Source organism: Schistocerca americana, chromosome 3 (genome assembly GCF_021461395.2).
Source record: "Schistocerca americana isolate TAMUIC-IGC-003095 chromosome 3, iqSchAmer2.1, whole genome shotgun sequence".
In the NCBI taxonomy this organism is placed as follows: Eukaryota; Metazoa; Arthropoda; class Insecta; order Orthoptera; family Acrididae; genus Schistocerca; species Schistocerca americana.
Window position 1 is genome coordinate 459,352,625 of NC_060121.1, and position 27,333 is coordinate 459,379,957.

At 41.5% G+C, this 27,333-nt stretch overlaps 1 protein-coding gene across 1 annotated transcript in view; it reads right to left on the reverse strand.

The window, feature by feature from the left end:
* LOC124606154 (aminopeptidase N-like) overlaps positions 1–7,232 on the reverse strand; it is a 191,009-nt gene extending 183,777 nt beyond the window's left edge. The window contains exon 1 of the mRNA XM_047138119.1: positions 7,096–7,232. Coding sequence (XP_046994075.1) covers positions 7,096–7,232 — 137 coding nt within the window. The remainder of the gene's footprint in view (positions 1–7,095) is intronic.
* Between the last annotated feature and the right edge of the window lie 20,101 nt (positions 7,233–27,333).

Here is a 27,333-nt window from a genome sequence, read left to right on the forward strand (position 1 = left end):
TCCACAACACGTTACTCAACCAATCGTTATCTTCCGCCATCTTTTGAAACGCCCACACCGCAAATGCCCTACGCTTCACTAAATCGCTAGGTAACAGTTCATGATGCCGATGGACTTTGTACGGATAGCATCGGAGGGTTCGCCTAAGTGCCAACCAAACAGTAGTGTATGGAATGCCGGTGCGACGTGCGACTGCACGAGCGCTGACTTCCCCGTGCATAGACGAACCCGCTACAGTCTCTATTTCTTCCTGAACTGTCTCTGCAGCATTTCGCCTTATGCTCGGTCGACCACTACGGGGTCTATCGTCGAAACAACCAGTGGCTTCGAACTTCGAAATCATTCTCGCCACAGCTGCATTTGTCAATGGACCTTTACCCGTTCGAATCCCCTTCCTATGGCGATAGGATCGTAACGCTGAACTAACACATTCCCCATTCTGATAATCAGCTTCACTATAAGCGCCTTTTCATGTAACGTCAACATACTGCGACTGCTGGCGCGTCTGATTCTCTCTCTCATTACAGCTCCTTTTAGACACCATTGTCATGCGCAGTCACTGACGTTTTTATGTCCAGCGCAATCTGTCGGACACTTTGTGAACTTTGGTTTTTTTTTGTTCTAATAAAACCCCATGTCATTTCAAGCATGTGTGTCAATTTTTACCTCTCTATCTACATTATTCCGTGGTTTATTAAGTTTTCAAATTTATACTGACTTTTTGATCACCCGGTATAATGAGGCGTCAAAAGCCGTGGGACACCTCATAAAATCGTGTCGGGTCTCCTTTTGCCCGGCGCAGTGCAGCAACTCGACGTGGCATGGCTCAACAAGTCGCTGTAAGTTCCCTGCAGAAATACTGGATCATGCTGCCCGTACAGTCGTCCGTAATTTCGAAAGTGTTATCGCAGCAGAATTCTGTGCACGAACTAACCTCTCGATTATGCGCTATAAATGTTCCATGGGAGCCATGTCGGCTGATTTGGGTGGCCAAATAATTCGCCTGAACTGTCCAGAAAGTTCTTCAAACCAATCGCGGACAATTGTGGCCATGTGACATGGTGAATTGTCGTCCATAAAAATCCCATCGTTGTCTGGGAACATAATGCCAATGAATGGTTGCAAATGGCCTCCAAGTAGCAGAACATTACCATTTCGAGTCAATGACCGGATCAGTCCGACGCGAGGACCACGCTATTATCGAGCGATCACCAGCTTGCACAGAGCCTTGTTGACAACTTGGGTTCATGACTTCATGGTGTCTGCGGGGCACTCGAGCCCTACCATTAATCCTTACCAATTGAAATCTAGATTCTTCTGAGCAGGCCACTGTTTTCTAGTCGTCTAGGGTTTAATCGATATGGTCAATAGCCCAGGAGAGGCGATGCAGGCGATGACGCGCAGTTAGCAACACACTTCGGTTGTCTGCTGCCATAGCCCATTAACGAAAATTTCGCCGCAATGTCCTAATGGATACGTTCCTCGAACGTCCGACAATGCTTTTTTGCGGTTGTTTGACACAGTTTTGCTTGTCTGTTAGCACTGGCCACTCTACGCTAATGCCACTGCTCTCGCTCGCTAAGTGACGGCCGTCGGCCGCTGCGTTGTCTGTGGTGAGAGGAAATAGCCTGGATGCGGTATTCTCGGCGCCCTATTGACGCTATGGTTCTCGGAATATTTAATTCTGTAATGATTTCAGAAATAGAATGCGTCTGGCTCCAACTAACATTTCGCGTTCAGAGTCTGTTAATTCTCGCTGTGCGGTCGCAACCACGTCGGAAACCTTTTCACGTGAATCACCTGAGTACATATGACAGCTCCGCCATTACACTGCCCTTCTATACCTTGTGTACGCGACACTACCGCCATCTGTATATGTGCATATCGCTATACCATGGCTTTCGGCATCTCAGTGTATATCCGAAAACAGTTATGAATGTACACAGGGTGAGTCACCTAACATTACCGCTGGATGTATTTCGTAAACCACATCAAATACTGACGAATCGATTCCACAGATCGAACGTGAGGGGAGGGGCTAGTGTAATTGGTTAATACAAACCATAAAAAAATGCACGGAAGTATGTTTTTTAACACAAACCTACGTTTTTTTTAAATGGAACCCCGTTAGTTTTGTTAGCACATCTGAAAATATAAACAAATTCGCAATCAGTGCCTTTTGTTGCATTGTAAAATGTTAATTACATCCGGAGATATTGTAACCTAAAGTTGACGCTTGAGTACCACTCCTCCGCTGTTCGATCGTGTGTATCGGAGAGCATCGAATTACGTAGGGACCCAAAGGGAACGGTGATGGACCTTAGGTACAGAAGAGACTGGAACAGCACATTACGTCCACATGCTAACACCTTTTTATTGGTCTTTTTCACTGACGCACATGTACATTACCATGAGGGGTGAGGTACACGTTCGACGAGCGTTTCATAGGACGTGGATTACGCATAAATTGGCCAGCCCGTTCTCCTCATCTTACACCTCTGGACTTCTTTCTGTGGGGCACGTTAAAGGAGAATGTGTACCGCGATGTGCCTACAACCACAGAGGATATGAAACAACGTATTGTGGCAGCCTTCGGCGACATTACACCAGATGTACTGCGGCGTGTACGACATTAATTACGCCAGAGATTGCAATTCTGTGCAGCAAATGATGGCCACCACATTGAACATCTATTGGCCTGACATGTCGGGACACACTCTATTCCACTCCGTAATTGAAAACGGAAACCACGTGTGTACGTGTACCTCACCCCCCATGGTAATGTACATGTGAGTCAGTGAAAAAGACCAATAAAAAGGTGTTAGCATGTAGAGGTAAAGTGCTGTTCCAGTCTCTTCTGTACCTAAGGTCCATCACCGTTCCCTTTGGATCCCTACGTAATTCGGTGCTCTCCGATAGACACGATCGAACAGCGGAGGAGTGGTACTCAAGCGTCAAATTTAGGTTACAATATCTCCGGATGTAATTAACATTTTACAATGCAACAAACGGCACTGATTACGTATTTGTTTATATGTTCAGATGTGCTAACAAAACTAACGGGGTTCCATTTAAAAAACCTAGGTTTGTGTTAAAAAACATACTTCCGTGCATTTTTTTATGGTTTGTCTTAACCAATTACACTAGCCCCTCTCCTCACGTTCGGTCTGTGGAATCGATTCGTCAGTATTTGATGTGGTTTACGTAATATATCCAGCGGTAACGTTAGGTGACTCACCCTGTATATACATATTTTGTGATTGTGTAGAAAATAACCGCTCCTTTGGTTACACATTACGATTTTCCACCCTTTTTACATGGTTTCCTCCGTCACAGTGCCAAGCAACATCTTCTGTAACTTGTCATACAACACAGGAAGTTAACAAAGGACACATTCTAATTTGAAAATATTCACGGGAATATAAAATATACCAGCATGCCATACCTGGGGAATGTTGTTGAGAAGGTAGCCAACAGTTTCAAGAAGACCAACATTCACGTAACATTGTGCCGTAGTAAAGTTAGCTTTGAAAAGCGCGCCGCAGCGCGTAGGTGAAGCAGTTGCCCTCCGTTTTCTGGCGGTGGCGCCGTTGTCGCAATTGACGGCTTCGGTGTCTCCCTCTAGCGGGAAAGGGGGAAGGTGGGCTGTTTGTGTGGGTTTAAGAGGTGGCTGTATGGACTCTCGTCGAGAGTTGGCAGTCAGGGCATCAAGAAGCGACTTCTCTGCCGGTGCTAGAGGGACAGCACGCAGACCGCGGCATCAGCGTAAGCGACGCGAGCAGCGGCTCCGTGGTTTGGGCGTTAACTGCGCGTCGCGAAAGGAATCTTCCTGAGCGTGGGTCCGCGAGGGGTCTAATTTGCAGTTTGGTCGTATGCTGTCGACCGGCGAGGAGGTTCTGAAAATTGGCGCGCCTTCCTGTGTCCGTTGAAACGGCTGCCCGCTCGCCAGAGTATTTGGAGGTACTGCGTTGGTTCAGTCCTGGGAGTCGTAACGCACCAGAAGTTGAGTATTGATTGTTAACAGATTTTATGAAGTTTAATTGAATTCAATTTACTTATTCTTGTTAATTATACCAGCCGTATATTTTGGGGGTTTCCCGCCATTCATTCTCGTCTGCCCACCCGCAGGATGGTGGTAATATTAGAAAGGGTGGTCCGTTTGTCCCCTTTTGAGGACTAGTGGGGTGGGGGAGTCAGAGTAAATCTGTGGTTCGGATTGCTTCTTTCCCCTCCCAGCTTACCTACGGGTTATTTGACTGTTAGCCTCTGCTATGTCTGTGAAAGTCTAAGGCACCAATGGCTGTACTGTTTAAAATACAAGGCGCTAAGACCTCATCCATTCATAACGAATTCCTGCTCATCTGGAAGCTGTAACTTAAATAACTTTGTGTTTATGTATATTTGGCTATAATCAAGAAAGGTTGTTAATGTACACCGTAGTAGGTTTTTTTTATATTGTTTCTAGTCAGCAAAAACTGTTGTGTGTTTTTCCAATTCAATACCTTTTAAGGCTTTTACTCAACGTGCTTATGTGTTTAATACTGGTTGGTTGTTAGTGTGTTTTCTTCCCATGCTGTTTATGGCATTGAGTACTCTTCTTTGCAAAGCACTGATATATGTTTCACCACTTATGCTACTCCCAACAATCATGTATCACACTGAAAAGCAGAGATGATTCTTTTAACACTCTCTTGCGTCTTTTCAATGCAATTCCATAGACATTTTTTATGACTCTATTTTATGAATAACAGACACCAAACACATGTTAATCATACAGATATCAAATCTCCAGGATCAGGATCCACAAGTTTTGCTTTACACCATTCATTAATGAATGGGGGTATTTATCAGAGAGAATTTTAAAGTAATCCAGAGAATCGATTAAAATAAAATTAAAGTAACTGATAAGTAATGCATCGATAATAGCCCAAATTAATAATAAAGTCGTAGCGCATGTTGATGAGTTTTTGTATCTAGAATAGTTGAATATCACCAGATGGACAAGAAAAGAAATAAACGGGACTCTAAAAGTGTTTTGCTGTACTTTTGGTTATCTAAATAGAGTATTCAAAAGGAAGATTCCAATGTTTGTGGATATAATATTTGAGATTTGCGTGCATTAAAAGATTTGACTTAGGTCAATGAGACATCGACTTGTAATGCGGAAACTACTCAAATATCGTGGGTTACTCACTGAGAAATGGTGAGAAACATTTTGAGAATTATCAAGAATCATATGAAACCAAGAAATCAATCAGATAACAGATTGGAATGGAAGTAACGAAAATGAGGTGGAGGAGGGTGGACCAAGGAAGTTATTTACTGGATACCAAGAAAAAAGATGTTAAATCATGGAATGTGATTGGATGGCAGTAGAAAACATGTTATAGGAACATGAATGAGTATCGTTGACGACCATAATGCAGCGAGAACTCCTCACTCCTCTCTGTTTCCACCTCTCCCTCCATGTCACTGTCCACCCATCTCTGCCTGTCTCCTCCTCCCATCTGTCTCTTCCTACTCCCTCTCTCTGTCTATCTCCTCCACCCCTCTCTCTGTCCGTCTCCTTTCCTTCTTCTTTGTGATGATGTGATGACCATGTTCTTCTCCTCCACTCTCCATCGTTCTCCTCTTCCCCTTGTCTCCATCCCCACCCCCTTCCCCTTCTCTATACTCATCCCCTCCTGCCTCTATCTTTCCCTAGACATCCCTTCTACATGTAGAGCTCTGAAACCATTTCTTATCACCAACATACAGGCTGTCTTGCAAAGTAGGTCGATAAGACGGGTCAGTACTACTCCAACACAGCATGCATGCCGTGCAGGACAGCCTACATATGGGAGTGGGAAAAACAGTATCTTGCTCATCACATGCAGGCTGTGCTGCAAAGCAGGTCGATAAGGCAGGCTGCGCAATCTGCCTTTCCTATAGGACAGCCTATGTCCTAGGCACTGGAAAAAACACATCTGTGTCCATCTCCACTCCTATTGAAGCTAAGAGATTAGAAGTCCCATAGTGACGATCCTCACATAGCTTCCCACTTCTGTTCCAAATTTAGTTTACGTTGATCCAGGGGTTTGAGAGGAGATCCCAGACAAAAACTCTCACACACATCTGGGGCATCTCCACACACATCATCACTTGGCATTGGGGCTCACTTCGAAGTGGGACTCCTCACTGAAAACAATTCTACTCCATTTAGTAAGATTCCATGCCAAAGATGCGTCTGGAGATGCCCTGAACAAAGGTGGATACCGACCTTACCAATCTGACTGTCATTCCCCACCATACTGCTCAACAGCGAGGATTGATGGTCTAAGGTCCCATTTATTTTCATAGCAGGCCCCACTTGGTTGTCATCTGCGTCACCCTTACAGCACAGTGCTATGTCGATGACATTCTACACTCCATTTTGTTCCCCTTCATAGCAAGCCCTCCTGGACTTACATTTCAGTAAGATGATGCCTGCCCACACATGGCGAGAGTTTCTACTGTTTGTCTCCATGCTTACCAAGCCCTACCTTGGCCAACAAGGTCGCCACATCTCTCCCCAATTAGAACGTTTACTGGAGCATTATGTACTGGGCCCTTTAACCAGCGCGGGATTTTGACGATCTGACTCGTCAATTGGACTGAATGTGGCACAGTATCCCTCAGAAGGACGTCAACAAATCTATCAATCAGTGCCAGGAAGAATAAATTCTTTCACAAGGGCGAAAGATGGATAAACACGTTCTTGAACTGCTCAATTTTCGAAGGTTTTTCTCTTCAATAAACCATCCAATTTTTCTTAAACTGCAATCATGTGTTTGTTTTTAAATGTACATGACATCTACCGATTACTGTCTCATTTTACTTTCTTTCTGATGAATAGTTGTTCTCATCTTAGAGTGTATCTCAGTATAATTGAGGAAAAACTGTTCTTTGAATTAAATGCTTCCAGCTAATGAGAACATGGAATATTTGTGTGAATTAGCTGCAGAGAAACGCATATGCACCTCAAACAATGAAGTGAAATTTATGCAGGAAGCTCACTCCCTCCGAAACCAGCACGACAGGAAGTTTAAAAGCAAACGGAAAGTGCCGAGCACTTACCCCTCGTTGAGGTTGGGCGCCAGCGTGACCTTGTAGGAGCGAGGCAAACTCTCTCCTGGCAGCCTCTGCCCGACCGTCGGCGACGACGCCAGCGCCACCAGCAGCGCCACGGCAGCTGCTGCTGCTACGGTTTTCATCTGGACACCAAAGTGAGTTGTAATGTAGAAACTCGGAATAGCTGTGTAAACTAATGAAAGCATAAGTAAAGCAAAAATGAGAATGGCGGCAAGGCACGAAGGTTCTTCTTTGCCATAAGCTCTACAGACGAAATGTTACGCTACTCCTCAAAAGAGCACCTCGATCTCTTAGGAACGCTCTAGACAGTTTGGAACTGATATAAGACGGTTGCGTGACATTCCACGTGAGTCATGGCAATGAAATGGGGTGTACACTGTCTGATCACAAGTATCTGGACACCTATTAGTGAACTTGATATGGGATGTGTCTACCACACACTGGTATGATGGCTTCAACACTTCTGGGGACACTTCCAGTGAGTTGTCTTGAAAGTCTGTGCAGAAAGGGCAGCCCTTCATTCCTCAAAAGCCAAAACAACCGAAAGTAGTGATGCTGGACGCTAGGGTCTGGAGCGAACTCGAAGATCTAACTCGTCCCAAAGGTTTTCCATTGGATTCAGACCAGGACTCTGGGCAGGTAGTCAATTTCAGGAATGTTAGTATCCACAAATCATTGCATCACAGATGCAGCTTTACGACAGGGTGCACTGTGAAGCTGGCACAAAAAATTACCGTTCCGAAGTGTTCCTCTACTGTACACACACACAAAGCTATAAAATGTGTTCATACCCTTCAGCATTTAAAGTTTTCTTCAGCGCAATAAGGTGACCACACCGTAACCGCGGAAAACATCGCCATCTGCAATGTCTCCTCCTCCGCACTTCATGTTGGCGCTACACACGATGACAGGTAACGCTCTCCTGACATTTGCCAACCCAAACCCTTATATTGGATTGTTACTCTCTACTATATTCTCTAGTATAGCATGATTCCTCACTCCAAATTATTCGCTTTTAGTTACCCACCGTCTAGCAACGCCGCTCTTTACATCATCCCAAGCGTCACTTACCACTGACTATAGAAATGTGTAGCTTACGAGTAGCTGCTCGACCATTCTAGTCCTTTCTTTTATCTCTCAACGCACAGCCATCCTGTGAGCCGGGCTGCTGGTATCACTTTGGAACTCACGAGTGATTCCTTATACTGTTTTCATGCGATTATGTTCAACCATATATTGAGCAAGCAGTAAAGGAAACAAAAGAAAAATTCGGAGTAGGTATTAAAATCCAAGGAGAAGAAATAAAAACTTTGAGGTCCGCCGATGACATAGTAATTCTGTCAGAGACAACAAAGGACCTGGAGGAGCAGCTCAACGGAATGGACAGTGTCTTGAAAGGAAGATATAAATTAACATCAACAAAAGCAAAACGAGGATAATGGAACGTAGTTGAATTAAATCGGGTGATGCTGCGGGAATTAGATTAGGAAATAAGACGCTTAAAGTAGTAAATGAATTTTGCTATTTGAGGAGCAAAATGACTGATGATGGTCGAAGTAGAGAGGATATAAAATGTAGACTGGCAATGGCAAGAAAAGCGTTTCTGAAGAAGAGAAATTTGTTAACATCTAGTATAGATTTAAGTGTCAGGAGGTCGTTTCTGAAAGTATTTGTATGGAGTGTAGCCATGTATGGAAGTGAAACGTGGACGATAAATAGTTTAGACAAGAAGAGAATAGAAGCTTTCGAAACATGGTGATACAGAAGAATGCTGCAGATTAGATGGGTAGATCACATAACTAATGAGGAGGTATTGAACAGAATTGGAGAGAAGAGAAATTTGTGGCACAACTTGACTAGAAGAAGGGATCGGTTGGTAGGGCATATTCTGAGGCATCAAGGGATCGCCAATTTAGTATTAGAGGGCTTCTTGGAGGGTAAAATATCGTAGAGAGAGACCAAGCGATAAATACACTAAACAGATTCAGAAGGATGCAGGTTGCAGTAGGTACTGGGAGATGAAGAAGCTTGCACAGGATAGAGTAGCATGGAGAGCTGCATCAAACCAGTCTCTGGACTGAATACCACAACAACAACATGTTCAACCAACCTTCGCAATGCTTCAGTGTCACTGTCCATCATCATATGAGGTCTGCCTGGTCTTTGTTTAGCTGCTGTTGTTCCTTCACGTTTGCATTTCACAGTCACCTCATCAACAGTCGACTTGAGCAGCATTAAAAAGGTTGAAATAACCCTGATGGATTTGTTAATCAAACGATATCAAATGCATACACCTCTTTCGACGTAACTGAGCTCTCCCGACCACCATTCTGCTGTTATTGCTTCTCTGTTGACTCCACCACAATTTACGCCTCTTTTTATACTGGCTGTTCCGCTTCTCATGACATCTAGCGGACAATTCCACGTTACACATTGGTGTCGGATATTTTGATGAGATAGTGTAAGGAGTCCGAACAGTGACGTGGGTCGACGTGCAGACATGGCAGAAAGGAGCTATCTTGTTTTGACCTGTTCATGACAACACTGCGAATGAAGTTGAAAACCATTTTGGTTCATCAACGAGGACTTTCCCATGTGGCTACAAGAAATGGTTCATCACTAGCAATCATGCAAAACAGATTAAGAGCAGTGGTAGCGAAGAGGACGGATTGGAACCAGAGCTGAGTGTCGCGTCTTGTAAATGACTACCTGTTTCACGTTCGACAGAAGTTGTTGCTGTCAGTGAGTGCAGGTCCATCTCAAACAGTTCGTGAGCGAACATTGTGAAAAGAATTACCAACAATGGACATCTGGAGTCCGGTACAGCTTAAAGGCTATTCCTCACAGCGGCACAGTGGGCCAAACAACACAGTATCTGGAAAGTACCTGACTGGACGTGTGTAATGTGGTTCGGCGAGTTAAGATTTTGTCGCTTCTCAAGTAATATAAGGCGTGAGACGCCACAACGTCCTATTGCGGAACCTGCAGTGTTTCAGGACTGTAGTTCTAGTTGGAGGTGATTCTGTGATGCTTTTTTTGTACTAGGACTTCATCTCACTCGTTCAGGATACTGTGAACATGAACCAGAATGATTATTTCAACATTTTCATTGATCAAATATTGCCCTTTCGTCTGCTCTCTCATGATGGGTATGCAGTGAAAGGGAAAGTGTTACCGGTGCAGCCTTGCTGACAACGAAAATCATCTGCAGAAAATGGTGAATAAATTGTCAAATATTTTAGAAGAGTATCATTGAGGTTTAATGTAAGCAAGGCTAATTTCATGACAGATAAAAACTAAAACCAAAAAGGAATAGCAAAAATAAAAATTAGAGGAAAGAAAATAAAGCAAATAAATAAGCATTTGCAGACAAGAAATAGCTTCTAACAAACAACGAAACAATGAAGATTAGAGAAATTAGCTAGAGACAAGAACCAGAAACTCTTCATATTTCGTTAAAGAGTATAATCACAGGAACTCCTAAAATAATATAATTAACATTATCAATCTCGTACTGTGATATTTAATGAAGTTAAATAAGTTCATTGTACAGTATCTAAAAATGTACATCCTTGACTTCTTCCCATGTTACAGATACTGTTCTCCACAGGATCCGTGGAACACGACTTATGTATTTTTGTGGGTCTTTATGGGCCTCTTAAATTCGGAGTTTGCAAATCAGTTTGACGATTAGGAGTTTGGTTGGTCATGTAATCCAACATACCATAGACACTGGAATGCAGCTCTGTCTGCAGGATCTCATGTACCGCAATCGATTTTCAGGTCCATGTAAAAGCTCGACTTCATTTGAGTCGTGGTTGGGTTGTCATGTTGCAGGTTTAGAGTGGTTAATGTGTATGAAGTAAGTCTGTGTGGAATAAAGCACAAGAGCAAGTGCTGGACTTACCAGGAAGCTACAATTTCTTTCATTAAACTGACGAGAAGTAGACAGGGTGTTTATAAATGAATATTGGGGTTTTAACGCTTTATAACATTTATTATTTTAAACTTGCAGTTATAAGTGATATGTAAAATGAAAGAGCAGCTCAAACAGTTTCGCCAAGAACCTTATAAATGTCCAATGTGAGCACCATTTGTAACACAGCACACATCAAGTCTATAGCTGAGTTCTTCCCAAACATTGATAAGTGTGTCTTCAGTGATTGTAGCAATAGCTGCTTCACTCCAGTTTCTTAATTCGAGGAGGTCTGCTGGTAGCGGAGGCACGTACACACTATCCTTGATGAAGCTAAAAAGGAAAAGATCACATGGCGTTAGGTCGGGTGAACGTGAAGGCCATGCAAAGCAAGCACTGTCATTGGGCCCGTTGCGGCCTATCCAGCGCTTGGGTACAGTGAAGTTCAACCAATCGCCTGTGAGGTGGCGCACCATCTTGCTGGAAAATGAAGTTCTTACCATCTTCCAACTGAGGGAAGAGCCATTGCTCTAGTGTATCAAGGTAAGAAGTGCCAGTTACAGTAGGTTCACCAAAACAGAAAGTCCCATAAACTTTCCGCCGGGATATGGCACAATAAAAACCTCATGAGGATTTTCTGAACCCCAGACGCACACATTGTGAGTGTTAATATGTCCACTAAGGTGAAAGGTGGATTCATCACTGAAGACAACATGATCCAGAAAATCTTCGTCGTCATGAAACAAAATTTCGTTTGTGAAGTTGGCGCGTAATCCATGGTCTGCCGGCTTTAGAGCCTGTAATAACTGTAAACGGTAAGGACGCAGTTGCACGCATTTTCTTAAAACTTTCCAAACAGCCGACACAGGAACTTGTAATTCACGAGTAGCCTTCTGGACCGATTTCTTTGGGCTATGACTGAATGACTCTCTCCCTCGCTCAACAGCCTCTTCACTAACTTGTGGCCGTCCTGTACTCTTCCCTTTACAAAGGCAGCCAGTATCTTCAAATTGATGATACCATCTATGAATGTTATTATCACTTGGAGGATCACAACCGAATCAGCTGGAACGCACGTTGCACGGTAACTACAGATTCGATATTTACAAACTACAAAACACAAAATGCTTTCTGTTCACTAGTCGCCATCTTCGCTACTACTGCTGCCTGGCGGATTGCGCGCTGCGCATGCGCACTGGTAGAAAACACAACTTGAGTTACTCTTTCATTTGACATATCATTTATAACTGTAAGTTTAATGTAATAAATATTACAAAGCGTTAAAACCCCGATATTCATTTATAAAGAAAGAGATAGGGGATTCAATAGAATGGATTGGCAAGAACCCTGTATACTCTATGTAGCTACACTTGCTCTTACTTTTACTGGTAAAGACTCTCGATACAGTCTATAGCTGGTGATAAAATATTTGCTAATCACATGCATAGGGTTAAGAGTAATTAGGAAATTTTCTGGCTGTCCCAGGGCTGAAAAACGGTGGAGTGTAATAACGTTCAACCAAGTGTCACTTCATACTGTTTCCACAAGACGAATCGCCGACGTGGTTACAATAAAACAACTTCGCACTCATTAATTGACGAGGTTAAGATTTTTAAACAAATTTTCTTAAGAAATTTCCCTCACCTCTTCGTTAAGGGGTCACTAACATCCATAAGGAGATCGCAATTGTTCTCTCTATTAAAAGTGTTGTGGCGTAACAAGACAGCTACGCCACACTGAAGTAGCCGAAAGGCACGCGTAATCTCACGTAGGCTAGATAGAGGTCTGAAACAGGATACGTAATGAATGGTAGCAAGAAAAGTACGTAGCTGCTATAATACTTAACTTTTAATCCTTCATTTGAATACAGCACTCCTTGATGATACAAGTGAGACTCTATCTTAAAATGGTTAATGGCGCCTTGCTAGGTCGTAGCCATTGACTTAGCTGAAGGCTATTCTAACTGTCTCTCGGCAAATGAGAGAAAGGCTTCGTCAGTGTAGTCGCTAGCAATGTCGTCCGTACAACTGGGGCGAGTGCTATATCGTATCTCGAGACCTGCGGCCGATTTAAAGCTACCACCTAGCAAGTGTGGTGTCTGGCGGTGACACCACAAAAAGCACTGAAAGTATTAAGAGGGTACTGATAATATTCATCGTGCTGATGAAATCAGAACAGCTGCTGTAAGACACAACTTGTGTAAAAAAAAAAAAACTGATCCTCGGGGAACTGGTATTGGACTGGGCTATCAAAATCAGTTGTGGCCTCACGCGTAGACAAAAAAGCGATTACCATTTCCAGAGTTCTGTTTTAGTCGTTGGCAAGTTATGTTGCATGTAAAGATGGTTATTTTAACTGTTCAGACCAGTGGTGCGGTTGTATGCTCAAAGATATCCTAGTCTAGCGAGGCCCTTGTGATCTGTCTTTGCAACATTGTAAAGAAAAATTCAAGAAACTGGACGTATGAAGAATAATTTACTCCTATATAAAAGAACAGCAACTGACGACAGATACGTAAGTAACGTTTTAGTAGCAGTAACACACAACTGGCATGTCTTTACAAGTCAGCTTCAACGTGTTAGTGAGATCAGCCGAAGAAGTGTTTGCGAGTACCACATTCCACTGCACGTTTCACTCCATCAGCAGCTCCATGCAACGACTTTCAAAATCTGTTATAGTTCTCGGAATAGTGTCTACGAAAACTACAAAATGATCAGATGTTTTTATGTAAGATTTTGTTTGCGGGTGAAGCATCGGTTAGAAAACATGGGGAAACACATCGTAGTAATACGCACTGTTTAGCACAAAATCCACTCTGACTGAGAGACGTTGATAAAGAAACGTCCTCTATCTGTGAAAGTGTGGTGTGCGCTTTGGAAAAACCGCGTCATTGGCCCCTGTTTTAATGATGGAATTCTCAATAGCCGCAGGTATCTACAGTACCTAACTGATATGCTGCTGCAACTATTGGAGGACATGAAAATTATAACCAATGCTGGTAGGTGGCTAAAAAAGTCAACATATGTTATTTGAAGCTCTTTATTAAATCAGGCTTTTCGGGCTTAGCCTGTTATCAAATTACCTGTCAAAAAAATATTTTATACAACCATCATAAGCAAATGGTATTCCAGATCAAATGTGATATAGAAATATACGTCACACATTACAGTGCAGGTACCAAATCGCTGTTGTTAGCTACTACTCTCAAGTTAACAAGAATAACGTCAATACATATTTGAAGGAAATATTGCCTCCAAAAATTAAGCGTAAGAACTGCTCACAACAGATGGCATGCTGAGTAATACCGCTGCATAATCCCACGGAAGAAATTTTTATTTTTATTTTATCTTTATTAATCTTTCTGTTCTGTTGAATGTCCGAACTACTTGCAGGGTTCTGGGTCATCCCAGTAACTTCCTTCCTTGCTTTACACAATGCAGTCTTAGAGTTCTCATATTTTGGAATATTTGTAACGAAATCTATACCTCTGTCTTTGTAATCTAGAAACTCCTCTTTAAAAATATGGAAAACAAACACTATCTTTCCTTAATGAGCTCTTTTCCTGTATTTATGTATTCGTTTCTTAATCTGCACGTTTACTTCAGTAGGTGGGCAAGAATGTTGCTGTTCAGCCATGATTCTGTCATTTAAAAGCATTTTCTAAGTTTAATAAAAGAATATCTACCCAGTTTATCTATCCTGTTTGGTAATTTATTGCTTTTGTTGTTACTAGTATTCCTTTTGGTATCCACTTGCGTCAATCGCTATTGTTTCTGTTATTCTGATGTGCATCATGCCTCAGCTGTTTAGCTTTATTAACCTTTCCGTTCTGTTGAGCTGTAGTTCATCTCCATGCATATGCAGAGGCAACACACGACTGTGTGCGTTTGTGTTTAGCAGAATCATGTTGTTTTATCGGTTTATGGCTTTTCATCACATTGCCGTGTATTTTTACATAAAATTTTTGCATTTTATATTTGGTCATTTGGTTTTAACTTCATCTAGTAGTGGCTTATATGTCAGTGCGTTTACCACTTTTGTTATTTTTCTATCAGTTGTTTGCCAATTACCCTTGTGTGGTTCTCTCTTCGTAATTAATAATGGCATTCTGCAATCAAATGTAACGTGTAAATCTAAACAAGAATAAAACTTTCTTCCATGAGATTACGCAGCGCCAACTGGTGTGAGTGGTTGGTAGTCTTACTTTTGGAGGAAGTATTACCTTCAAATCCGTATTGACATATTCACATTGCTCATGTTCACTTGGCGCTAGTAGTTTACAATTGTGATTTTATACCTGCCGCATTAAATGTGTTTAAAATTATTTCATCATCTTTGTTACCTGGTACATGTCCTCCCGTGCTAGCTGAGTGGTTAGCGCGACGGAATGTCATGCCTACCGGCCCGGGTTCGATTCCCGGCTGGGTCGGAGATTTCCTCCGCTGAGGGACTGGGTGTTGTGTTGTCCTTATCATCATCATTTCATCCCCATCGACACGCAAGCCGCCGCAGTGGCGTCAACTCGAAAGACTTGCACCAGGCGAACGGTCTACCCGACGGGACGCCCTGGCCACACAGCATTTACATTTACCTGGTACATATCATTTGTACTATCTATATTCTGATGCGTGTCATGTATTTCTCTATCAAGTCTTGATCTGGATGCAAGAACCATAGAGGTGTCGAGCTAAGGAAAGGCTCCGCCCTGGTACTAAAGCGAGACTGGTCTCCACGGGTTCAGAGCCGGTAGTCGGTGCGAGGGCTGGAACTCTGTCGACTCAGTACGAGAACCACACCATCACAGCAATGACGTGGATTACACCACGTCCCAATGTGGCAATGCACATTGGGATTACGTGATCAGGAATGGTGCCTCCTCACAGCAGGGCCGCGTCGAGAGACCACAAATGCCAGCCGCCCCAGCAATGGGTTTTCTGTCGTCGCCCTTAGCCGGAGGTAGTCCGCGACAATCCACGAACTGGTGTGGATCATCCAGCCCATTGCTACTAGACGCTACTTCCGCTTACTATTGGTCTGTGGGCTTATTCTGCCTGGAACTGAAGTAGTACGTTCAAGCAGCAGGAGGCCATCTGCTAGCTGACTTCAACCAACTGCAGGATCCCTACCCTGGGCTCCAGGATTCGCACCTGCACCTGACCTGCCGGCGAGCTGCTGCTCGCCTACGCCTAGCCCTCTACACCCTACCTCGTGGTCTCGGGTGTTGGGGCTCAGCGCACATCTGCTCCTCTCTGCGACTTAGCTTGAGCAACACTTGGCTGGCTGCGTGAACTTATCGACCGTGGAGTTTCCGGCCTTTTGTAGGTGCCACAGGTACCGACCAGACAATTTGGCACCGTAGGTTTTCCGACTGCAGCCTCCCCCACTGTCGAATTACGCTAGTCGTTCACCAGCATTGGATGCTCCAGTCAACCAGTGCCTTCCCCAACAGCCTTTCTTTCCTTATAGTTTCGTAGGCCTAAATTACTTGAGTTCTATACGCTGTGAGTAATGAAAATGTAGTTACAACAACAGAAGAGAAGTCGCGTCTTCTCAAGAATGGCCATCGCTACTGCGTGTACAGAAAATGTGATGAGTACGCCAACTTGTGAATTCCGAAAGGAGTAAGAGCGGGCCAAACGGAGTAGGTGCCGGGCCCGTTTAAAAATTGCAAATGGCTGAACCAGGGCTGAACAGCAACATTCTTGCTCATCTAATGAAGCAAAATGCAGGTTAAGAAACGAATACATAAATACAGGAAAAGAACCCATTAAGGAAAGACAGTGTCTGTTTTCCATATTTTTAAAGAGGAGTTTCTAAATTTCAAAGACAGAGGTATCGATTTCGTTATAAATATTCTAGAATATGAGAACTCCAAGACTTCATTGTGTAGAGCAAGAAAGGAAGCTAATGGGATGACCCAGAACCCTTCAACTAGTTCGGACATTCAGCTAAGCGCTGAGCGAAGACATTTTGAAAGTAACTAAAGCTAATAGTTTTCTTTTAAGTAACTAACAATGCAATCTGCTCCTGACAAAATGATTCCGGTGTTCGGTTGTTAAGAAGCGGAGAAAATCCTGTGGGAAAACAAGTTTTCTAATGGATGGGATATCTGGCAGTTGTTCGAAACAATTCAAACAACTGTACACCGTACATGTTGATATCGGAGAGGTGTTTCCTCTCTTATTTGTATTGGTTCCAGACGAAAGTCAAAACACATATTAAAGACTGCTTTCTGCATTGACAAATAAGATGCCTGGGTGGTCGCCGAAAACGGCAGTGCTAGACTTTGAAATGGCTACAATTAAAACTGTAAAAATAGTGTTCCCCTAAAAATCTTCTCCTGGTTGCAATTTGCATTTCGATCGACGTCTGTGGAAGAAAACATAGGAACTGGGATCAACGAAGGAATAGGGGGATAGAGAAGATGTCCGATTGTTTTGCCGCGCGTGTGGTGCAGTGGCATATCTTCCACCTAACACTGTTGATGAAGTGTGGATGGTAGTAATGGAGAAAAGATGAAATCCGCAGACCGTGTGATCAATAGATGGAAAATCCTAGAGTACCAATTGAAATGTGGAATTTTTCTAACTGGCGGCGCAGGACCACGAACGCTGCCGAAGTTGGCACAGGAAACTAAACACCTCAGTGAATCGATAGCATCCGAACGCATACTTTCTAATATAAAAGCTGAAGGACGAGACAGTAAATTCTTTATTTGAATTTTGAATTAAAATAGATTCCATTCACCTTTTCTTTTCTATTTTTTTTTTTTTTTTTTTTTTTTATTGTCATCAGTCTACTGACTGGTTTGATGCGGCCCGCCACGATTTCCTTTCCTGTGCTAACCTCTTCATCTCAGAGTAGCACTTGCAACCTACGTCCTCAATTATTTGCTTGACGTATTCCAATCTCTGTCTTCCTCTACAGTTTTTGCCCTCTACAGCTCCCTCTAGTACCATGGAAGTCATTCCCTCATGTATTAGCAGATGTCCTATCATAATGTCCCTTCTCCTTATCAGTGTTTTCCACATATTCCTTTCCTCTCCGATTCTGCGTAGAACCTCCTCATTCCTTACCTTATCAGTCCACCTAATTTTCAACATCCGACTATAGCACCACATCTCAAATGCTTCGATTCTCTTCTGTTCCGGTTTTCCCACAGTCCATGTTTCACTACCATACAATGCTGTACTCCAGACGTACATCCTCAGAAATTTCTTCCTCAAATTAAGGCCAGTATTTGATATTAATAGACTTCTCTTGGCCAGAAATGCCTTTTTTTTGCCATAGCGAGTCTGCTTTTGATGTCCTCCTTGCTCCGACCGTCATTGGTTATTTTACTGCCCAGGTAGCAGAATTCCTTAACTTCATTGACTTCGTGACCATCAATCCTGATGTTAAGTTTCTCGCTGTTCTCATTTCTACTACTTCTCATTACCTTCGTCTTTCTCCGACTTACTCTCAAACCACACTGTGTACTCATTAGACTGTTCATTCCGTTCAGCAGATCATTTAATTCTTCTTCACTTTCACTCAGGATAGCAATGTCATCAGCGAATCGTATCACTGATATCCTTTCACCTTGTATTTTAATTCCACTCCTGAACCTTTCTTTTATTTCCATCATTGCTTCCTCGATGTACAGATTGAAGAGTGGGGGCGAAAGGCTACAGCCTTGTCTTACACCCTTCTTAATACGAGCACTTCGTTCTTGATCGTCCACTCTTATTATTCCCTCTTGGTTGTTGTACATATTGTATATGACCCGTCTCTCCCTACAGCTTACCCCTACTTTTTTCAGAATCTCGAACAGCTTGCACCATTTTATATTGTCGAACGCTTTTTCCAGGTCGACAAATCCTATGAAAGTGTCTTCATTTTTCTGTAGCCTTGCTTCCATTATTAGCCGTAACGTCAGAATTGCCTCTCTCGTCCCTTTACTTTTCCTAAAGCCAAACTGATCGTCACCCAGCGCATTCTCAATTTTCTTTTCCATTCTTCTGTATATTATTCTTGTAAGCAGCTTCGATGCATGAGCTGTTAAGCTGATTGTGCGATAATTCTCGCACTTGTCAGCTCTTGCCGTCTTCGGAATTGTGTGGATGATGCTTTTCCGAAAGTCAGATGGTATGTCGCCAGACTCATATATTCTACACAGCAACGTGAATAGTCGTTTTGTTGCCACTTCCCCCAACGATTTTAGAAATTCTGATGGAATGTTATCTATCCCTTCTGCCTTATTTGACCGTAAGTCCTCCAAAGCTCTTTTAAATTCCGATTCTAATACTGGATCCCCTATCTCTTCTAAATCGACTCCTGTTTCTTCTTCTATCACATCAGACAAATCTTCACCCTCATAGAGGCTTTCAATGTATTCTTTCCACCTATCTGCTCTCTCCTCTGCATTTAACAGTGGAATTCCCGTTGCACTCTTAATGTTACCACCGTTGCTTTTAATGTCACCAAAGGTTGTTTTGACTTTCCTGTATGCTGAGTCTGTCCTTCCGATAATCATATCTTTTTCGATGTCTTCAAATTCACCTTACTCTTCTTAAAAGAAGAAAAATATTCATAGATATTGACAAAAGGGTAAAAGACATTACAACATTACGTAACGTTGAAATAAATTCACATATGTTGAATACATTTTAGTGTCAGCTACTTGTGACAATTGAAAATTTGTGCTGAACCCAGATTTCCCGTTTGTCATTAGAGGTCGCTTTAACAACTTCCGCTATCCGAGCACTTGCCAAATGCTGGTCCAAACTCCCTTATGTCACACTGTTACAATCCATACGGTTGTACATGCTTGAAACTAGGCATAGAAAGACTGGTGTTGTTTCTTTGTATTGTCATTTTTGATGCATGCATGTGTGAAGGCTATACATTGTGATAATGGGCAGGTACTGCATCAACTCAGACGCTGTAGCCATTAATAATATACAGGGTGAGTCACTAACTATTGTCACCTGGAATAACTCCGAAAGTATGATAAGAGCTGATACGTTTGTGGGACAAATGTTGCATGGGACAACGGGGGCCACAATATGACTTTGGTTTCTTGTTGATAGGCGGGGTCGCTTCAGAGATATGAAGGTCAAATTCGGTTTTTTTTAATGGGATGCTATGGTATGGTACTTATTTTCTGATAGCGGCTATCGAGACGAATCCAATGATGTGTAACAGTAAGGTCTTCGAAAGTCAACGAGGGCCATAAAGGTTACATGAACGTCCATTTGCAGAAGGTGTTCGAAGTGATGACCATTGGTACCAATGCAGTGCTGCAATCCTCTTATCATGGGTTGAATGGTATTCCTTATCACTTCGGCACTTATCGAAGCACATGCTCTGACTATTCTCTCCCGCGTATCTTCAGGTGTAGTTTGTAAGTAGGCTGTTTATGTTTTCTCTATGTAAGTAGGCTGTTTATGTTTTCTCAGGCTGTTTATGTTTTCTCTATGTAAGTAGGCTGTTTATGTTTTCTTATTGGCAACGTTACGTAGCGCTCAATATGAAAATCACTGGCTGTGCTGTGTGCAGTCTGTGGCTGCTTTGCATTGTTGTAATACTCGCCATTGTAGTGTTAGGCAGCTGGCTGTGAACAGCGCGTAGCGTTGCGCAGTTGGAGGTGAGCCGCCAGCAGTGGTGGATGTGGGGAGAGAGATGGCGGAGGTTTCTAATTTGTCATGAACTGATATATATATTATGACTTGTGATGATATTAAGGTAAATACATTGTTTGCTCTCTATTAATATCTTTCATTTGCTAACTATCCCTATCAGTAGTTAGTGCCTTCAGTAGTTTGAATCTTCTATTTAGCTGGCAGTAGTGGCGCTCGCTGTACTGCAGTAGCTTGAGCAGCGAAGATTTTTGTGAGGTAAGTGATTTGTGAAAGGTATAGTTTAATGTTTGTCAGGGCCATTCTTTAGTAGGGAATTGTGAAAGTCAGATTGCGTTGCGCTAAAAATATTGTGTGTCAGGTTAAGGACAGTCTTGTAAAAATTGTTCAAAGGGGACGTTTCATATGTCGACCCTTAGCCTAGGATACCTCACTGGAATCTTCTGATTTTTTCTTGTAGTTTGTGTAAATAGTGTAGATTTTGTTTATTGCTAGCGCGTAATTATAGAGAGAATTTCCTTTGTAGTTGCAGTCTTTCATTGTTGTATAGTAAAACAGTTGTGGCATGCATGTAGATTTGCACTAAGTATTTCGCAGCTGCGCTTGCAATTAACTAGATATTATTTTCAGTGCTATGTCAATGTGTTCTCTTATTTTTGATCTTCAAATTGTGTTTTTCTGTGTTGTCGTGTGAAATACTGTGACAATAATGGCGTGTGAAAAACGTAACACTAGGCTCCAAAGTAAACTGAGAAATGACAGTGAAAATGAAAGCAGTGTGTTAGCGCCACCGAGTAATGAATTAAGTGATGTTCAAAGTAGTAATTTGGTAATCGTGCATAGGGAAATGGAGCGGGCTGCAAACAATGGTGTAGACAGTGAAACAGGTAGTGAACAGGGAAGCATTATCGATCGATCGGTCGGCAACAGCTCGCCTCAGGAATCCGAAATGACAGGACACAATTTCGCAAATACTGTAGATTCAGGTTTTGGGTCATCACCGTTTTCTCAAATAAGTCAAGACACATTTTCTGCTTGTCAAAATGTGAATGTTGCCGGTGCAAATGCACTGCCGAAAAGCGTAGAGAAACAGATTCCAGACACTAATACATTATTATTGCAATTAATGCAACAAATGGAACAAAATCAGAGACAAACACAGCAAAAGCTTGAAAAGTTAGACACAATGGAACAACACCAGAGACAAACACAGCAACAGTTAGACACAATGGAACAAAATCAGATACAAACACAGCAACAGCTTCAAAAGTTAGACTCATTGGAACAAACTCTTGAACAAACGCGTGAAGATTTAACTACTGAGTTACATAACATTGAATCGAAATGTCAAAAAGTCTGTAATGACGTAAAAACACAAATTTGTGAGCATTTTCAACCTATTTTTTCGCGGCATGAAAATGCATTACAGAATCACGAAGCAGCCATAAAAGAACTGCAAGCCATTGTTCATGAAAATCATGAGACCTTGTGGGCTAAAATTGACTCAGTTGCATCTACCGATTCGGTTACGCAACTTGCAATAACTCAGGAAAACTTAAAGGACACAGTAGATACGATTTCAACACAAATGGACACTCTGAAACTTGGTTCAGAAAAACACACTGAGGAAATGTGTTCACTATCGGAGAAAGTAGCCGAACTTTCGGATCAGGTCACTAACTTATCTACAAAGGTAGATGATGATCTGAATGACACAAGACCTGTAGCCTTCACTGACACTGAAGAGTGCGAACAAATTAGGAAATTCAAACAAAATCAAAATCAAATCAATACACAGTACAAAAGAGAAATCCGGGAAGTACAAGATCAGCTGACACAGGTAATACAAGAATTACGTATTTCAGAGGACACTCGCGCTCCAATACGGGAAGAGGGACATAGAAATACGGAACAGCCACAAAATAATAACACAGGACACTTCGGAAATTATGAAAGAAATTGGCAAGGCGCATTGGATTTTGAGTTGGAACCGCCGAAGCGACGTAACAATGACCGACATGCGACTAGCCGACATGACGATTTTGACTATAAGCTGTTCATTACTACACGTAAATTCAAAACATTTAAGAATTCCGGCAACGACATTCATCCACAAGCATGGCTCCATCAATTCTCTCATTGTTTTCCTCCCAACTGGTCGTTGGAACACAGATTAGAATTTATGTGTGGCTACTTAGAGAATGAACCAGCTGTAAGAATGCGATCGGTCATTCACGATTGCCACAGTGAAGGAGAATTTTACCATGCCTTCCTCTCAGCGTATTGGTCTCAAGCCACACAAGACCGCGTAAAACATGGTATCATAATGATGAAACGTTTCGAACAATCTGAATTTTCCAGTCTTATGAAATATTTTGAAGACATGTTGCATAAGAATCAGTATCTTTCAAACCCATACAGCCCCTCAGAACTCATCCGCATTTGCTTAATCAAACTGCCTGAACATTTACGACATATTATTTTGGCAGGACGTTGCAAAGACGACATTGAAGCATTTCAGGGACTCTTACAAGAATTAGAAATTGACACTGACAATCGCGGAACGCGAAACCACAGCAATTACAGTTCACATCCGTCGCAATTCCGCGATGAAAGAAGTAATAACTTTACACGACAAGGCTATTCTCACAACACAAATCGTGACCAAAACAGACACCACCCGTATGACAACCGTTGGCAGAGTAGTAATAACTACAGGGAAAGATCACCTCTCCGTGGTAATGACTATCACAGAGACAATAAGATAAACAGACAATACGGGAACCAAAATAAATATTACCAGGGGAGACAGAATAACTTCAGACGCAACAGTTCAGCGCGGAGTTACGATTCAGGGAGAAATTCTCCACCACGTGACCGACAAGGAAGAAACTACGGATTCTACCGAAATGACGACAGACGATATGATCATAACGACAGACGTCAATTGCATCAGAACTGGCGGGATTCAAACAGAGCAGGGCCCTCTCGGCAAGGCGAATTTGTAGAAGTTAGGTCTCCTAATCCCAATAACGACGCGCGCCAACAAAGAGACAGACAATGACTCGCACCGCAGGCAGCCGCGTGCGCCGGCTGGCTCAGAGAAAAATAATAAAGACGCGAACCTTGAGAAAAGATTTAGCATTCCTTACCGACGTGTAAAACATGACAATTGCTTTGCAGTTGAAAGTCTGCGTACTAGGAAGAGTAAAGGTTTACACCACATTTCACATGTAAAACCGTTTATTGAAAGATAATCTGCTTTTTAACTTAGTCTTTGTCATAAAATTTTTCGCTTCACATTACTAATATGCTTTGTCAGACTTACAATCTGTTACCATGCAACAATGTTTGAAGTTAAATATCCAGCCAAGAACCAAGAGAAATTATTTAAACAGAAATTACGAATGCATTGTTATTGCGAACAGACGACACAGTGTAATTGTGTGTGTACATTCTTGCTTGTTAGTTGCACGATTAGAACATTTACCAGTACTGCTAATGAGATTTTAATGCAACATTTTGGTTTACTTGAAAATACATTCCGGATTTAAAGTACTTTCTGTGAGATACCAGATGAGACAATAGTTAGTTTATGTGACAGCTACACGATTTTTATCACGACGCTACTAATGAGTGACAATTTACAATGTTGCTTTTGCGGTGTATCTGTTTTATATCTGCACAGTTTTCTGAATTCTTCTGGAAAGAAAAACATGTTTTAGTAGTAACTTTTGTGGTATAGCAACAATGAGACAGCCTTTTTCGTGGCACAACGATACGTTACTGTACAGTACTTTCTTCATCACGCCAATAAGCATAATAACTAAGATATCTATACGTAAAGCATTTCACTTTTGTGTATCATGAGGTAAGTACATTGACTTTAGCAGAACTTTGCTTACAGAGGACGATAACTACGACAGTTCCACAGAATTATCTTACAGCAAGACGCGCATTTAGCGCTACAGGACACGCATTTGAGTGATTAATCTTATACTTAAAACATTTATTTTTAAAGATTTTTGAATTACAAAGAAAGTTTTCCGTGATATATTTCATTCCATTGGTGTTATCTGTAACACCTGAGGGTATAATTACATTAATCCTCAGGGGGGTACACGCTTACTTTGTGTACCATGTGTTTGGCAAGCACAAGGAACCCTAGCTAATATGGTATTTGCTTATACAACTTTACACATCGGTACCATATTTCTCTAACACACAAATTACACAGCTATCTGATCATTTAACTGAGAGATAAACATGTTTTTTACTACGTCAGTGACACATGTTTACGTAATTACACCGTTGGATAACTTCACACTTATGAAACTGTATTTTGTCTGTACTTTGTAAACTGTTCATATTTTTTCGGAATCATTGTGATACTATGAGAGCTTTGAATGATGTATTTGGTATGAGATCATGATTTTTAAAGTACGTTTGAGGCAGCTGACACTTTTGACATGAGCAGAGAATTATTTTAGGCTTAGAAATTATTGGAGGAAGTTACGACGATTTTGAGATTTGACTGAAGTGTTATGATGTTATTATTACGACGACGATGTGTATTATGTTGTTGAGGAATGTTTATTATGCTACGTATTTCTCACGATGAAATATTGAAGAAGTGTCGACGAATATGTATATGTATAATGAGGTAAGGAATAATGAGTAGTGTTTAGGGACTCTGATTTATGAAAAGGATGTTGGAAACCAAGAAACGTACTTTAAGAGTTATGAAATGTGTGACTGTATCACAATGCTGACGAATATTTTTTTTTTGGACACTTATATTTATAGGATTTTGTTTCTACAGATTTGCAACGCTAATTCTTGACCTGTGAAATATTTTTAAATGTGACTGCAACGGTAGCAGAAACTGCTGTCGTAAATATTTCCGTACGAAAGTTAAGTGACCACCTGCACGTAATGCGTCGCGGGCACCCAGCTGTGTCAGACGCCTGGAGAAAAAGCCATTATTGCGAGCCCTTTTCAGCGGCACAGGTAGAAAAAAAAAGGGGACGTGGGACGTGTCAAACACCTGGAGAACAAGCCATTAGGGTGTGCCTTTCATCGCTAATGCGACACCCTCGTTACTTGAAAACATATGATTACTCGCACTTTGTGCTAATTACTGAAATGCTTATGAATTGATGGGAAATATTCGTACATCTGCACACCTGATTACGACAAGCGTCTTTCTACGAGAGTTGAGAGCTACTAACTTATGAAATGTCACATGACTACTGAATGATATTTTTATGCTTTGCTTTTCATAGTTGCTTATTTCATTTGACATCTGTTTTCCAGCTGTGTTGCAGCATTGCTTTTATAAAATAAAATGCATTTGCTAATGTGAACACTTTCTGTCAACAGATCTATTAAATAATTATTTTATGATCCACATTCTTTAAAAAAGGAGCACTTGGAAAGGAAAGAACAATAAGAAGGATCTAGTAACAGTAACACATAATTTTCTTTTCAAGTACATGGTAATATTTCTTTTTACAATCAGTTGTTGTGGTGCACCACTTTAATTACATAGACATTAAGATGATACATTTCCCTTATCTGCATTGTTGTTTAGTGTAATATTTTTTCTGCTTGCGCTATGTCATGTTTAGGTATAAGTTGCTGCTGTTTGCCAGGCATAGTGTTATTGAATTTGACTTTTGCTCATTTATGCTGCTAGCTTTGCAAATTGGCATTTTTTTTCATTGCTGTTTATATTAATTGTTTTATGTGCTGCTGCATTGCCTCGTCCCTTAGTTTAGCATCTGAGCTCAGTAGATTTAAGTTAGCTTAAGAGGGGGTAGACTATATAAGAAACTGACTATGGAGAATAGGTAAAGAAATGCATTGAGAAAACAGGTTTAGGTAGGATTTTCTTGGAAATAAATGTTGAGGTAAGAAATGTATGAACATATAAATACAGAAAGCATGCTTAGATAGAATTTTTTGGGTGGAAACAAAGGATGAAATAAGAGGAAAGATATATGAAGTTTTGGGTTGGACTGCAGGACCACATGTTACACTGAAAACGAACCCTGTCCTTTCCCTTTTGTGTTATCCCACTATATGTTTGTGTACCCTTGTGTATTTGTTTTCTTCCTGTCTCTGTGTACAGTTTCATAGAATTTTTTTCTCTTTTAATGTTAAGCTACATTCACTATGATGAGGAATACTGTTATCCTAGAATATAATTGGCATTAATAATATGTTATTTACCTTATAAATATGCTTACACATTATTTATTCTGTTCAATGTTCATGTGTGAAATTAATGTTTCGAAAACTATTCTCATTATTTTATGTATGTACTTATGTCACTATTTTTGTAACACTGATGTATATGTTTATTTCTATTCTTTTGTAAAGCCTGTACTACAAATGTTATCTGTATTATTATGTTTTTAATGATGTATTTTGTACCTTTGTAATTGTATTCTTATGTTATAAAATTGTAATTGTCACCAGTTCATGACATTATTAACTTGTAAGTTACATTTCACTGCACACGTTTCTGTTGGTCATAGTATGTGGACAATATGTGAGAAGTAGGGACTGTTAGTGTTTGCACGTGTGTTAATAACTCAGCAAGGGACTGGATAACAGCATTGCTGGTTCTAAGGACAATTTCAAAAACTTTGTGAGTGCACAAGTGGTGGTTTATGGACTTGC